The following is a 16141-nucleotide window of genomic DNA, read 5'->3' on the forward strand; positions in this document are numbered from 1 at the left end:
ATAAATAAGCAGGGTGACACTATACAGCCTTGACGTATTCCTTTATTCATTCTGAATCAGCCCATCATTCCACATCCGATTCTAACTGTTGCTTCTTGACCTGCATACAGGTTCTCAGGAGGCAGTTAAGGTGGTCTGGTATTCCTATCTCTTTAAGAATTTTCCAGTTTCTTGTGATCACGCAGTCAAAGGCTTTAGCACAGTCAATGAAGCAGATGTTTTTCTGGAATTCCCTAGCCTTTTTTATGATCCAATAGATGTTGGCAATACAATCTCTGATTCCTCTGACTTTTCTAAATCTAGCCTGTACATCGGGAAGTTCTCAGTTCACACACTGTTGAACCCTAGCCTGAAGGATTTTGAGCATTAGTTTGCTAGCACACGAAATGAGTGCAGTTGTGCGATAGTTTGAACATTCTTTGACATTGCCTTTCTTTGGGACTGGAATGAAAACTGACCTTCTCCAGACCTGTGGCCACTGCTAAGTCTTCCAAATTTGCTGGCATATTCAGAGCAGCACACTAACAGTATCATCTTTTAGGATTTTAAATAGTTCAGTTGGAATTCCATCACCTCCACTAGCTTTGTTCACAATGATGCTTCCTAAGGCCCACCTGACTTCGCATTCCAGGATGTCTGGCTCTAGGTGAGTGATCACACCATTTTGGTTATCCGAGTCATTAAGATGTTTCTGTATAGTTCTGTGTATTCTTGCCACCTCTTCTAGTACTTCTGTTTCTGTTAGGTCCATATCACTTCTGCCCTTCATTGTGCCTGCACTGAAAGATGAACTTCCCAGGTCGGCAGGTGTCCAATATGCTCCTGGAGAAGAGCATAGAAATGGCTCCAGAAGAAAGGAAGAGGCTGAGCCAAAGTGGAAACACCACCCAGTTGTGAATGTAACTGGTGGTGAAAGTAAAATATGATGCTGTAAAGAACAGTATTGCGTAGAAATCTGGAATGGTAGGTCCATGAATCAAGGTAAATTGGAAGTGGTCAAACAGGAGATGGCAAAAGTGAACGTGGACATTTTAGGAATCAATGAACTAAAATGGACAGGAAAGCATGAATTTAATTGATGACCATTGTATCTACTATTGTGGGCAAGAACCCCTTAGAAGAAATGGAGTAGCCCTCATAGTCAACAAAAGAGTCCAAAATGCAGTACTTGGTTTCAATCTCAAAAATGACAGGATGATCTTTGTTCATTTCCAAGGCAAATCATTCAATATCACAGTAATCCAAGTCTATGCCCCAAATACTAATGCCAAAGAAGCTGAAATTGAATGGTTCTATGAAGACATACAAGACCTTCTAGCAGTAACACACACAAAAAGCATGTCTTTTTCATCACAGGGGACTGGAATGCAAAAGTAGGAAGTCAAGAGATATCTGGAGTAACAGGCAAGCTTGGCCTTGGTGTACAAAATGAAGCAGGACAAAGGCTAACAGAGTTTTGCCAAAAGAATGCACTGGTCATAGCAAACACTCTCTTGCAACAACACAAAGAGACACTCTACACAAGGACATCACCAGATAGTCAATATCAAAATCAGATTGATTATATTTTTCGCAGCCAAAGATGGAGAAGCTCTATACCATCAGCAAAAAAAAAAAAGACCAGGAGTTGACTGTGGCTCAGATTATGAATTCCTTATTACAAAATTCAGACTTAAATTGAAGAAAGTAGGGAAAACCACTAGGCCATTCAGGTATAACCTAAATCAAATCCCTTATGATTATACAGTGGAAGTGACAAAACAGCTATACCATTTCAAATTTCCACCATCAGTATGTAAGAGTTCCTATTTCTCCACAACCTCACCAATACTTGTTATTATTTGACTTTTCAATTATAGTTGGGAGAAGGCAATGGTAACCCACTCTACTACTCTTGTCTGGAAAATCCCATGGACAGAGGAGCCTGGTAGGCTGCAGTCCATGGAGTGGCTAAGAGTCGGACATGACTGAGCAACTTCACTTTCACTTTCCACTTTCATGCATTGCAGAAGGAAATGGCAACCCAGTCCAGTGTTCTTGCCTGGAGAATCCCAGGGACGGGGGAGCCTGGTGGGCTGCCGTCTATGGGGCCACACAGAGTTGGACACGACTGAAGCGACTTAGCAGCAGCAGCAGTTATAGTTACCCTAGTGGGTGATACTGTACTGTGGGTTAGGTTTGCAGTTCCCTACTAGCTAATGATGTTAAGCATCTTTTGATGTGCTTATTAATGAAAGTCGCTCGGCCATGTCCAATTGTGACCCCGTGGACTATACAGTCCATGGAATTCTCCAGGTGAGAATACTAGAGTGGGTAGCCTTTCCCTTCTCCAGGGGATCTTCCCCACCCAGAGATCGAACCCAGGTCTCCCACAATGCAGGTGAATTCTTTACCAGCTGAGCCACAAGGGAAGCCCAACGATACTGGAGTAGGTAGCCTATCCCTTCTCCAGCAGATCTTCCCAACCCAGGAATTGAACTGGGTCTCCTGCATTGCAGGTGGATTCTTTACCAGCTGAGCTACCAGGGAAGCCCATGCTTATCAACCACCTGTATATTTTCTTTGACGAAATGTCTCATTTAGAACTTTTACCCATTTTAATTGGGTTATTTGTTTTTTATTATTGAGTTAGGAGTTCTTTATATATTCTGGATACAAGTCTCTTATCGCAGGAGATTCCAGCTTCTGGGCTGTGGACCCGTACTCTTGCCAGATCAGCAGCAGCATTAGATTAGAAATAAAGTGCACAATAAATGCAATGTATATGAATCATCCTGAAACCATCCCCACAATCCCCAGCTCACAGAAAAATTGTCCTCCACAAAACCCGTCCCCAGTGGGGACCACTCCCTTTACAGATACGTCATTTGCAAGAATTTTCTCCCATTCTGTGGGTTGTCTTTTCACTTTGCTAATGTTGTTCTTAACATGTGTTCTTAACTACCTCTTATCTAAAGTAGTTAAAGTAAGCTTTCAGTGAAACAGAGGAAAAGAAAATGAACCACACACCTTCCTAACCACTGATATAGCAATAACAGCAAGTTGGAAACCAACCCACCAACTGTTCTCCCCTTCATTCTTAGCAAGACATTTCCCAAGTATTAATATTAGAACAACACATGGATTGCTCTTTTCTTTTTAAATAATTATTTTTCTTATTTTCAGCAAATGCAGTGTTGATCTTTTCTTTTTCTTTGCCACACCACACAGCATGTGGGATCTTAGCTCTCTGACCAGTGATCGAACTCACTCCCTTCACTGCAAGGCAGATTCTTGACCACGGAACCACCACGGAAGTCCAGGATTGCTCTCTTTTGCTTCCAGACATTTCCTTGTCTCAGTACTTCTCAGCTCCCCTTGCAGCTAGATATAACCACACAACTCCATCAAGGCCAATGGTATATGAGCAAAACCAGCCTGTGCTTCCTCTGGAAAGCGTTTCTACTACAAGAGACGAGGCTACATAGTACCTGTGAGTCAGCACCTTTGCCCTCAGGTGACTAGCAAGGTAAATGTACAAGAGGGGGCATGTCTGACACCAAGAAGTGTATCAACTCTGTCCTGGTCACCTGCAGGCTTACTAACAAAGAGAAGAAACTCATCTTCTACACTGTTTAATGGATGTGATTATATTTCGAGTTTTTCTGTTGCATGCAATCAAATCTGATCTGAACTCAGGTGACAGTGCAGTGCATGCTCTTGATTTATGTGTACACAGGTCAAACGCAAGGCCAGCCTCCATTCTGCAGTTTATGAAGTATTTCCTATTGTCACAGTGTTAACCTGACTGTTTTTCCAACATAAAGAATAAAAAATTAGCAAAGACTGAAACCAGGAAAGACAAGATAACTTCACATGAAACATGCACTCAGTGGTGAAATGCTGTATATGAAGGTCCACCATAGGTGCACACCCCATTAGAAACCTATCTGTAATACCCACACACTCCAAAACAGGTTAAGTGTATTTTCTTTGAGCAGAATGCAAACATGGGCACTCACAATGAGGCAGCGTGAACAGAAGAAAAGGACGGTTCACTCACTGTTGCCTGACCGAATCTAATCCCGGTCCTGTCACTGCTAAGCAACAATTCAATTTCATTTAATCCACCACAAATTTGGTGAATGCCCACCACATATAAAACACTGCATTGGGTACTGCAGTTCATGACATGAGACTCTTATCCTCAAGGAATTCCTAATCTAATAGACAAGGAACAAATTACTTCTAATTCCCAATAGTCTGCTTGGCCACGAATCGGGGAAAGAGACAAAATAAGAGCCAGTTCCAACTTTTTGCTAAATTATGCCTTAAAAATCCCCAGAATTAGGGTAGTGACTCTCTCTCCCTCCTTCCTGATTTTGTTCTAGAAGTAGAAGACCAACAGCCACACACTAGTAGTGGGTAAAAGGAAAGTGAGGGCCCCACAAAGACACTACCCACTGGTAATATCCAAGCTGAACAGACTGCGGCTCGGGAATGAGGAAACAAACCAAAGGCAACAGAACTCTATATACAATGGAAGAGGCACGTGACCCCAGAGACTCAAGGAGATACAGACGAGAAAGTCTTCTGAGTTAAATTAAAAGCTTTAGAGAAAAAGGCTACAATGAGAATACACTACTTTTTAAAAAAATTATGTATTATTAGTATTTATATGATAAGGTTGAATTATCATACCTATATAAAATGCTGGGCCCATAAAGAGTATGTACCTTGTCTCCCCCATGAATTCTTGGACCAGTCAATCACTCCCACTCTGGCACTGTTTGAAATGCCTAGCACACACCCCAGAAGCAACTATAAAAATGGCTATAAAAACCTGGAGTTCACAAAGGAGATCCAGGTATAGACAATAAATTGGGAAGTTTTTACAGACATATAGATAGCATGTAAAGTCCTGAGGCTGGACAAGATGGTTAGAGACAGGAGATCTAAAGATTGAGCTCCATGGAATCTAAAATATGACACAAGTGAACATATTCATACAGAAATAGACTTGCTGAAATAGAGAACAAACCTGTGGCTGCCAAAGTGGATGGAAGGATGGGGAGCTTGGGATTAGCAGATGTAAACTAGTATTGATATATATATATAGGATAGACAAAACAACAAAGTACTACTATATAGAACAGGGAATTATATTCAATATCCTGTGATAACCCAGAAGAGGATATAAAAAAGAATATATACAGATATGTGTATATGGGGCTTATATAAATATATACGCTGCTGTTCAGTCGCTCAGTTGCGTCCGAATCTTTGGAACCCCACGGACTGCAGCATGCCAGGCTTCCCTGTCCTTCACCACCTCCTGGAGCTTACTCAAGCTCATGTCCATCCAGTCAGTGATGCCATCCAACCATCTCATCCTCTGTCGTCCCCTTTTCCTGCCCCCAATCCCTCCCAGCATCAGGGTCTTTTCCAATGAGTCAGCTCTTTGCATCAGGTGGCCAAAGTATCGGAACTTCAGCATCAGTCCTTCCAATGAATATTCAGGATTGATTTCCTTTAGGATGGACTGGTTTGATCTCCTTGCAGTCAAGGGACTCTCGAGAGTCTTCACCAGCACCACAATTCAAAAGCATCAATTCTTCAGTGCTCAGCCTTCTTTATAGTCCAAATATGATATACACACATGACTAGTGGAGAAATCATAGCTTCAACTATATGGACTTTGTTGGTAAAGTAATGTCTCTGCTTTTTAATGCACTATCTAGGTTTGCCATAGCTCTTCTCCCAAGGAGCAAGCATCTTTTAATTTCATGGCTGTAGTCTCTGTCCACAGTGATTTTGGTTTCCACTGTTTCCCCACCTATTTACCATGAAGTGATGGGACCAGATGCCATGACATTCCTTTTCTGAATGTTGAGTTTTAAGCCAGCTTTTTCACTCTCCTCTTTTACCCCATCAAGAGCCTCTTTTAATTCCACTTCTCTTTATGCCATAAGGGTGATGTCATCTGTATATATGAGATTACTGATATTTCTCCCCACGATCTTGATTCCAGCTTGTGCTTCCTCCAGCCCAGCGTTTCTCATGATGTACTCTGCATTTAAGTTAAATAAACAGGGTGACAAAACACAGCCTTGACATACTCCTTTTCCACAGACGTACTCAGAATTTTCCACAGTTTCTTGTGATCCACACAGTCAAAGGCTTTAGCATAGTCACGAAGCAGAAGCAGATGTTTTTCTGGAACTCTCTTGCTTTTTCTATGACACAATGGATGAAGGAAATTTAATCTCCGGTTCCTCTGCCTTTTCTAAATCCAGCTTGAACATCTGAAGTTCTTGGTTCACATACTACTGAAGGCAGGCTTAAAGGATTGGAGTATTTTGAACAATACTTTGTTAGCAGGTGAAATGAGTGCAATTGTGTGGTAGTTTGAGCATTCTTTAGCATTGCTCTTTGGGACTGGAATGAAAGCTGACCTTTTACAGTCCTGTGGGCACTGATGAATTTTCCAAATTTGCTGGTATATTGAGTGCAGCACTTTAACAGCATCACCTTTTAGGATTTGAAATAGCTCAACTGGAATTCTATCACCTCCACTAGCTTTGTTCATACTGATGCTTCCTAAGGCCCACTTGACTTTGCACTCCAGAACGTCTGACTCTAAGTGAGTGATCACACAGTTGTGGTTATCTGGGTCATGAAGATCTTTATAGATAGATAGATAGATAGATAGAGATACATACATACATATATATGGGGCTTCCCTAGTGGCTCAGATAGCAAAGAATTTGCCTACAATGCGGGAGGATCTGGGTTGGACCCCTAGGTTGGGAAAATCCCCTGGAGAAGGAAATGATAACCCTCCCCAGTATTCTTGCCTGGAGAATTCCATGGACAGAGGAACTATATACATATACACACACATGTATAGCTGAGTCACTTTGTTGTACAGCAGAAAGTAACACAACACTGTAAATCAAATTAAATAATAATTATAAATTTATGCTTCAATAAAAAAGAAAATTTTAAAGGGAAAAAAAAAAGTACTGAGCTCCAGACAACTCTAACAACAAGAAGTCCAGGAAATGCAGAAATCTGGCAAAGGAAGCTAAAAATGGAAAAGCCAGTGGGGTGGGAGAAAAAGCAAGCAGGTGTGGGGCTATTGAGCCAAGTAGAGCAAGGGTATCACAGAGGGGAAGGTGAACAGCCACATCAGACGCTGCCTCCAGGAAAGAACAGGAAGACTGAGAACTGACGCTGGAGGCGGCGCTCCGAGACCACGGTGACCTTCACAGAAAAACGCAGCGGAGGGTGGAGGGGAAGGCCTGACGGGAGAGGGCCCCACGAGGACAGGAGGAAGGGGACAGGGGCCCTGAATATACGGTGGAGGCGGCGCTCCAAGACCATGACGACCTTCACAGAACACGCGGGGGAGGATGGAGGAGAGGGTCCGACGGGAGAGGGCACCGAGAGCAGGAGGAAGGAGACGGGGGCCCTGGACCCCGACGAGGACAGGAGGAAGGGGACAGGGGCCCTGGATATTCGGGAGGCCTGAATAGAGGAGCTTCTTACAGAATTTCTGCTGCATATGAGAAATGAAACATGGGCAGCAGACTAAAGGGAAGACAGGGTTCTTTCACTGGTGATGGTGGTGGTATTTTTTTTTTTAAGATGGATGAAACTAAGAGTGTTCCGTCCAGTAGAAAGGGAAAAACAGGTGTCAATGAGAAAGCAAAAGAAGAACTACTTGTGCGACATCCTGGAGAAGCAAGGAGGGAAGGCAAAGAGGGGATGGAAACAGCTGGACAGAGGCTGGCCAATGCGGTCGGCAGAGCAGTGGAAGGCGGGCACTGGCGCTGATGAAGGGCCAGGCATCCATTTCAGTGGAAGAGCTCTTCAAATGAGTTCTAAGTTCACAGAGTTCACAGCAAAACAGGACACAAAATCATCAGGAAAGGGAGGCAGTCCCAGAAGCTTAGAGAGAGGGGAAAACATAAAATATTCATCAACCAGGAGAATGAAGGAACTAAGAAATGGAAGATGCTTTGTGGTCAGGATTAACTGAGGCCAGTGGTCATGACTGAATACACCTTTCCAGGAAGAGAGAAGGCAGAGGTGAAGCCTCCTTAATTTGGAGCTGCGCAAACAAGTCTCATCAAGGCAGAGAAGGGCAATGGAGTTGAGTGTACTGAAAAGAGTGACTTTAACAAATGACAAATTCACACACTGAAATTCCATTCACACATGGAAAGAAGTGAGGGTGTGAGGGGCTGAGAAAAGTAGGATCAGTTGATTGTAAGCGAGCTACTTACTAGGGAAGGGTAAGCAGAGAAGAACAGAAGGCGGTGTTGGAAGGAGGAAGCCTCACAATCGAGATGGTGGACGGGGTACCCATCCTGGTGATAAGATCTAAGGAGTGAGCATAACAGGAAACGACTGAGGGAGGGAGGAACAGAGGACTGAAGGAGAGGAGTCCAAGGAGAAAGCAAGCGGAGTCCTACGAATTACCTGAGGTGACACTGAAATTACCAAGGAAAGTGTAAAAGGAAGGCACACCGACATAAGGAACTTAAGGAGTCTGCATGTGGTTCCAAACACGGGAAAAAGAAGAAAACAGACCGCAGAGAGAGATACTTTGAGGGTGAAACCACGTGAGTGGATGGAGAAACAAACGCCACAGTGAGAAATGGCACGGTAAGGAGCACCAGCTGAAAACGGACAGGCTGCCCAAACTGGGGGAGGACCAGCCTGGTTCCCTGCGGTGACAGTCACAGGATGGAGAGTTGCAGGAGGTCCAAGGTCAGCTCAAGCCCAGTGCTGCTGAAGCTGCCAAGGGCTACACCCAATTAATTGCCTGCTACGTGCACCACTGAACAGCCCACCGCAAGCTAACCCCACAGGCCCACAACTGAAGGCACCATCTTCCTCCATCCTTGTGCCTTCTGCTTCTCCCATCGTAGTAAACGGCACCACCTAGTTGCTCAAGCCAGAAACCTCCCCCTCCTTCACCCTGGAATCTAACATTCAATGTTTCTGTAAATTTCTCTCTAAAAGTCTTCCTCAGACACTCTGGCCTCTATTTCTGCCACCACCACACCAATCCATAACCCTTCCAACCATTCTTGCCATTTCTAAACTTTCTCTACTCTGCCACAGTGGGTTTTGAAAAATATGAACCTATCACTCAATGCCCTGCTTAAAACCATTTAATACATTAAGCTCAAAGCCTCAAGGTCAGGCCCTGACCCCCACTGTCCAGCCTTATCTCCATCCTCCCTGGCTCTCTGCTCCAGCGATGCTGGGTGTCCATCCCCAGGGGACCTCACATGGACCATGCTCTCTCTTGTCCCCAGGAATTTACACATGTTAATCACTCCGCCTGGAATGTGTCTCAATCAATCCCAGCTGACTCCAAATACACCTTCAGTTATCATTATAGACGTTAGATCCTCTATGCCTTTCTTGAATCACATAAACTAGATTACTGGTCCGCCTCCACCCAGTTCCCAGAAAGCAGCTCTGGGCATCAGTGGAAGTAAATCAGTGATTTCTTCAAGAAGGCAGCTGAGAGGGTAAGGATCCAGGTTCCCAGCATGTGTGCATGCTAAGTCACTTCAGTCATGTCCAACTCTCTGTGATCCCATGGACTGCAGACTGCCAGGCTTCTCTCTGTCCATGGGATTCTCCAGGCAAGAATACTGGCATGAGTTGCCATGCCCTCCTCCAGGGGACCTCCCCACTCCAGGGACTGAACCCACATCTCTTATGTCTCCTGCACTGGCAGGTGGATTCTTTCCCACTAATGCCACCTAGGAAGCCCTCCAGGCCCCCTCCTCACTTTAATAAGGGAACTCTCTTTTTTTCTGACTTATATATGCCTAAGTGTAAAGTTTTTATATGAAAAGAAGACATCCCTACAGAGCAGTTTGAAAACCACTAAAATCAGTTCAGTCGCTCAGTCGTGTCCGACTCTTTGTGACCCCATGAACCACAGCACGCCAGGCCTCCCTGTCCATCACCAACTCCCGGAGTTTACCCAAACTCATGTCCATTGAGTCGGTGATGCCATCTAACCATCTCATCCTCTGTCTTCCTCTTCTCCTCCTGCCTTCAATCTTTCCCAACATCAGGGTCTTTTCAAATGAGGCAGCTCTTCGCATCAGGTGGCCAAAGGATTGGAGTTTCAGCTTCAATATCAGTCCTTCCAATGAACACCCAGGACTGATCTCCTTTAGGATGGACTAGTTGGATCTCCTCACAGTCCAAGGGACTCTCAAGAGTCTTCTCCAACACCACAGTTCAAAAGCATCAATTCTTCAGTGCTCAGCTTTCTTTATAATCCAACTCTCACATCCATACATGACTACTGGAAAAACCATAGCCTTGACTAGACAGACCTTTGTTGACAAAGTAATGTCTCTGCTTTAAAATAGATCACCTCTAACATCTTCCCCAGTTCTGAGGGTCTCCATACAAAATACCATCATTATGAAAGTAACTCCATAGTAACCACTTGTCAACCTTTGTGAGGGGTGGAAAGCACTGGGTTGGTCAAAAAGTTTGTTTGGGTTTTTCCAAACTTTTTGGTCAATTCAATGGTTATTGTAATAAGGATCTCAATGAAGAAGATCATTTGGCATGATCAAGGTCTTAGAGAAAACACAGGACTGGGAAAAATTAATACAAAATTAAAATAATACAAAATGAAACCAGTACATGGAAGTACTAGAATTACCCTTTCAAAGAAATGCAGATTAACCTCATTTGACAGATTTTCTGATAAGACATCACTGCTGACTCACCTCTGTCAACTATTTCAGAGGCAACACACTTACACAGTTATACTCTGATGCCTGCAGCAGAGCAGTTAAGAGCCTGGGCTCCAGGGTCAAATGCAACAGTTCAAATCTCAGCTCTTCCACTTACTAGCTACATGACCTTAGGAGAATCACATAAGGCTCCGTTTTTCATCATAAAATGAGAAGCATAATGTCTACCTGACAGAGCTGGGCTGAGGATAAAATGAGGTAAAGAGAAGAATTTAGAACACTGTCTGGTACTTACAGAAAACTCAGTCAATGCTTACAATGGGTGAATGCATACATATTTACACTCAAGTTGTATTATACAGCCCGAATTGCTTCTTAAAATTTTTTAACTTATCCTTACTGGCTTGAAATTTAACCTCTTTTACAATGACATTCTCTTTTTTACAATCTTGGCAAAAGGCTTATTAAACCATTTGTTCTTTTCATCGTATTACCATATTATGATGGTACATAAACACACATTTTTATGTACCTGGTCTTCAATGCATTTATTGAATAAACCCCATAGACTCAGTTATATCATCTGACGGAAGAGGAAATATCAATTATTTTTGTATTCTTGGGTCCTGATCTGAAATGAACTTGTGTTTAAAAAATCTCATATTGTAAACTTTTATTATACAAATATGAAACATCATTATCTAGAGACCATTGCTGCCCATAACTAGGGCTGGCAAGAAACCTTCACACCATCAGTCATCAAAAAAGAATATTCTATGAGCACCATGATTTTCCTTAGTACTACGGAAGGACACAGAAATAAATGCCAGGCAGGTAGTAATATTGACAAACGAGCTTTGTTTTTCTTTTTTCACTTCTTTCCCTCCAGCAAAGATTCTTTTCTAACTAAATAACTGAAAGTCATATCACAAGAAAAAAAATGATAACTAGTCTTTGAATAAACAGAGTTTGCCTGTGACCTTCTATTACCTTTCCATATATATATATATACGGAAAATTCCCACACAGAAAAATGAATACTACTGTGTGTGAACAGCCACAACCACCTCTTTCCAGCTCTATCGCCTACTTCCTCATCTTCACACCTCACACTTTTAGTGCCAGAAAAGCAGGCTTGGATCAACAATGAAACGCCCCAAGGTCACCATTTAAGCGACAACACTAGTTAAAGTGACTGCAAACTTTGGCCAAGACTAACCTCTCATTCCACAGCCAAACCCAGTGACCAACACAGAACAGCCCACAGTGAATACACAGCTTGGAAAAATGGAAAGATAACAGCCTCCCAGGCCACAGAGATCCAAGCTTCAATTAACTATTTTTTAAAAACATTTTCTTAAATGACTCCTTCCATGAAGTCCAGTAATTCCAATAACTTACCGGTCAGCAGCTTCCACGTCAAAGCAAAACCTTCTGTCGATAGAGTCAGTATGTCTCCTGATACATTCTTTCAAAAAGAAGACCTCTCCATCCCCCTGCAAAGAATCGTTTTAAGCATTTTCAAACACTACAGTATAAACATACACAGTGAATCACCCTGAATTTACCTTTACTGAGTGTTCAGTTAAAGATGGTACCATTTTATCTCAGTTAACCACACTCTCCAAGAGCTTTAGAAAGCAGCAGAAAACAGGAGACAGAAGCAATGCAAAAACAGGTTCTCAGTAAGAAAGTGTAAAGAGTCTGAGAAACACTTCTGGAATATTTTAGTATTTTCTGGAATGTGAAGATCTCTAATATTACACCAGCATTCAGATGTAAAAACATTTGAAATATCATAGTCATCATATTTTTAATGTATTTATTATTTGGGGCTAAAACAGAAAGACACCACTAAGCAGATGTGTCTTGGGTCTTGAGTCGGCTCTGATAGGAAACTCGCGCTCCAACCCCATGCTCGGTTTGTCATTCAAGAGTATGGGGGGTGGGCGGTGTTCAAGAGGGAGGGTTCGTATGTATACCTATGGCTGACTCATGTTGATGTATGGCAGAAACCAACACCACACTGTAAAGCAATTATCCTCCCATTAAATATAAAATTTTTAGAACCTGGAAGAAGTGTACAGAGATACATAAGTTAATCCATATTTATCCTCTCACTACAACTTCTGATCATATAGTGGTCCTCAGAGGTATAAAGTAATCACGAGCATTTGGTTAATGAGTTGCACACAGTTGCTGATCATTCCTGGAGTTTACTCTTTTATTAGATTTGATGCTTCCCTTAACAACAAATTTTGCCTTCTCTGTGTCTGATATGTTCTTAACAAATTATTCCTGATTGTATCCATTAAACTTTAGTTACATTTGACAAAAATAAATGATTGTGATCTTTGGGAAAAAAAGCACACAAAAACAACAAAACCCATCCCCCTCCAGGGGTGACATCCTGGCTTCCTCTTCTTCACCAGGGCCACAATCTTCCATGTGTATTTTGATATCACAAAAATGTGCTTCTATTATAAGCAGCTTTAAATAGTTTTCAGGAAGATGCAAAGTATGTGTAAACAGAAGTGAACTTGGGTTAATTCTGTATTCACAGAAGCAAAATTATGCCCATCCACCCAGCAAGCAATGAATTAACCTTAAAATGTGTCACCAGTTACACTCAGTGTTAGTGAGAGGAGCTCTGTGTTGACTATTATTGTCGCTAAGAGCTACAGCTTCTGCTTTAAAACAAAGATCACCTTTGCTACCCAGACAGCTCCTGCAGGCTTCTCACATACATTTCTTGTATCATGAGTTGCTGTGGTGTTTATTTCTACAGGAGGTGTAAACTAATGGTGAGTGTCTAAGTGAGAAGGTTCAAGTCTGAATGGAAAGCAGCAACTTCACTACAGATCACCTACTCTGTAATCTTTTCATTTATGTGAATATATGTGTGCACGTGGCTCAGTCAGTAAAGAATCTGAGAGAGACGTAGGTTCAGTCTCTGGGTTGGGAAGATTCCCCTGAAGGAGGAAAATGACAACTCACTCCAGCCTTCTTGCCTGGGAAATCCCATGGACAGAGGAGCCTGGAGGGCCTGTGGCAGGGACAGCAAGAGTTGGACACGACCTAGCAACTAAACCACCATCACCATGTACAACGTCAGGCCTCCCCTGTAAATCCTGAGCAGTCAGCCCCCTGAGTCAGGAAAGCATGACTGAAGGTATGAACTGTATCTTCCAGTAACAGGGACATCAAATAATCCTTTCTTTAAAAAAAAAACCTAACCATAAAAATCCATGCCAACAGGACATCCTTGGTGGTCCAGTAGCTAAGACTCCACATTTCCAAGGCAGGGGGCCTGGGTTCAATCCCTGGTCGGGGAACTAGAGTCCACATCTCGCGCATAAGAGATCTGCATGCCAGGACTAAGACCTGGGGCATGCAAATAAACATTTTTTTAATATTTTCTTAAAACCACATGCCAGCAATACAGAAAATACAGGAATTATTTTCTGGCCAATTTTATTTAGAAAAAAAAAACCAATCTTTTCATTCTAAAAACAAAACGGAAGGTATTTATCATTAGTGAATGGAAACAACATTAAAATGATTCCCTCAAAGACCACCTCACAGACAGTACAAAGCATGAAAAGGAAACACTTACAAGTTTCCCCCCGGATCTGTGCTCAAACGGGATCATAGTGAACTTCTTGGCTGCCTTTCGATACATGCAGTAGTGTTTGACCCAGCTGGAACCGAATGGAGGAGGCCCTGCAACAAGAAACAGAACTTTACATGTTTCCTTATAAACAAACAGATATGCAGAACTCTATATTGCTAAAGAGAAAAAACCCCAAGAAATGGCAACTAATACAGCTCAAGGAAACAAATCAGCAACACAGCTCATCTAAGACAAAGGAAAAGCTAGGGGAAATAAGAGGGCTCATAGAGACAGTTTGAGAAAACGTCCTAACAGTTCTCAGCAACAAATATATAATTTAAAGACATTTTTCACATGATCTGCTAGACTGCTATCTCATACATGAAAATGTCCTAATTGTAAACTATACTTTTTGTTTTTGTCTCTGTATGAATAGCTCATGAGAATTCCAAGAATGCCACCAGATATATGCGATGGTTTGGGATTCAATTCTGGCCTCTCAAAATAACAGAACTGTAGGATCACAGTGCAGAAAAGTATGTAGACTATAAATCTATCTAGTGCTTCAAGCCCACTAAAGCACCTTGTAAGCAGCTATCCTTACTAACGATGTCAAAGTTAAACTTTTAAATGAAGTATGAGACCTCCCTGATGGTCCATCGGTTAAGAATCTGCCCACTAATGCAGGGAACAAGAGCGTGATCCCTGGTCTGGGAACGAAGATCCCACATGCCTCAGGGCAACTAAGTCCATGTGCTGTGACAGAAGCCTGTGCGCCACAGCTAAAGAGCAGCCCCCGCTCATCATCATTAGAGAAAGCCCGCTCGCAGCAACAAAGACCCAAAAGTAAAACTAAATTTAAACAACGTGTGAAGAACAGGAGAGTGAGTCGTCTGCATGTGCACCAGAACATTTTTGGAACCACTGTTTACCTCTTGCTTAGTCAGTATTACAACCATCAGAGCTCTTAAAAGAAAATGGTCCCAAGTCAGGAGACCTAGAACGGTTCCATCACAGGAAAGGAAAAGCGAGGTCCCATTCAGTTCAATAATTTTTTCTTTTATCAAGAAAGGACATTAAAATTTTTAAAAAGTCAATACCTATTATCAACATCATCCCAGCTGAAAATATAAATAAAGCCTAAAAATATAGAGTTTTATACCTAAAAATTAAAAAGAACAAACTTAGGAAGGGGGGAAAGGACTCATTTAAAAGAAATGCATTTAGCTTTTGGAAAAATGAATTACATCACCTTGGGTGGAGGGGAGATGAGAAAGGGGTTACTAGACCACAATAAATCTCACCTCAAAACATCCTCAGTGCTGGGCCAGAGTTTGGGAACCCCTGGGGGGGGGAGGAGGGGTGGCGCGCGCGTGCGTGCGTGTGTGTGTGTGTGTGTGTGTGTGTGTGTGTGTGATCAACAGCAAGCATGTGCACTCTGTTCTATGGTTCATAAAAATACTGCTTGGGTATTTCATTCAACACCAAGAAAAATACCTCAAGAGATGATAAGTATATTACTGTCTTTTTAATCTAAAAAATCTTAGGCTTAGACCAAATGGCAAAGCCAAACCTCAGAATCTCTTGCCCAGATATCAAGGTGCTTTACTAATTAAGCTGCCATCCCCTCCTGACTCCACCGGACCCCACTCAACCAGCCCTAAGCACAGAGATTAGTGACAACTTTTCACACCGTCTAAGTTTCAGGCAATATGAGACACAGACTCGTGTGTGTGTGTGTGTGTGTCTGTGTCTGTGTGTGTGTCTGTGTCTGTGTGTCCATGTGTGTCTGTGTCTGTGT

The 16141-nt window shown here is 42.5% G+C and overlaps 1 protein-coding gene across 1 annotated transcript in view; it reads right to left on the reverse strand.

The window, feature by feature from the left end:
* Window positions 1-16141, reverse strand: part of ARHGAP10 (Rho GTPase activating protein 10) — a 369765-nt gene that overhangs the window by 192680 nt on the left and 160944 nt on the right. The window contains exons 9-10 of the mRNA XM_040251356.1: window positions 14344-14450; window positions 12129-12223 (exon numbers count right to left, since the gene is read on the reverse strand). Coding sequence (XP_040107290.1) covers window positions 12129-12223; window positions 14344-14450 — 202 coding nt within the window. The remainder of the gene's footprint in view (window positions 1-12128; window positions 12224-14343; window positions 14451-16141) is intronic.

The sequence above is a fragment of the Oryx dammah genome, unplaced genomic scaffold (assembly GCF_014754425.2).
Source record: "Oryx dammah isolate SB20612 unplaced genomic scaffold, SCBI_Odam_1.1 HiC_scaffold_12, whole genome shotgun sequence".
NCBI lineage: Eukaryota > Metazoa > Chordata > Mammalia > Artiodactyla > Bovidae > Oryx > Oryx dammah.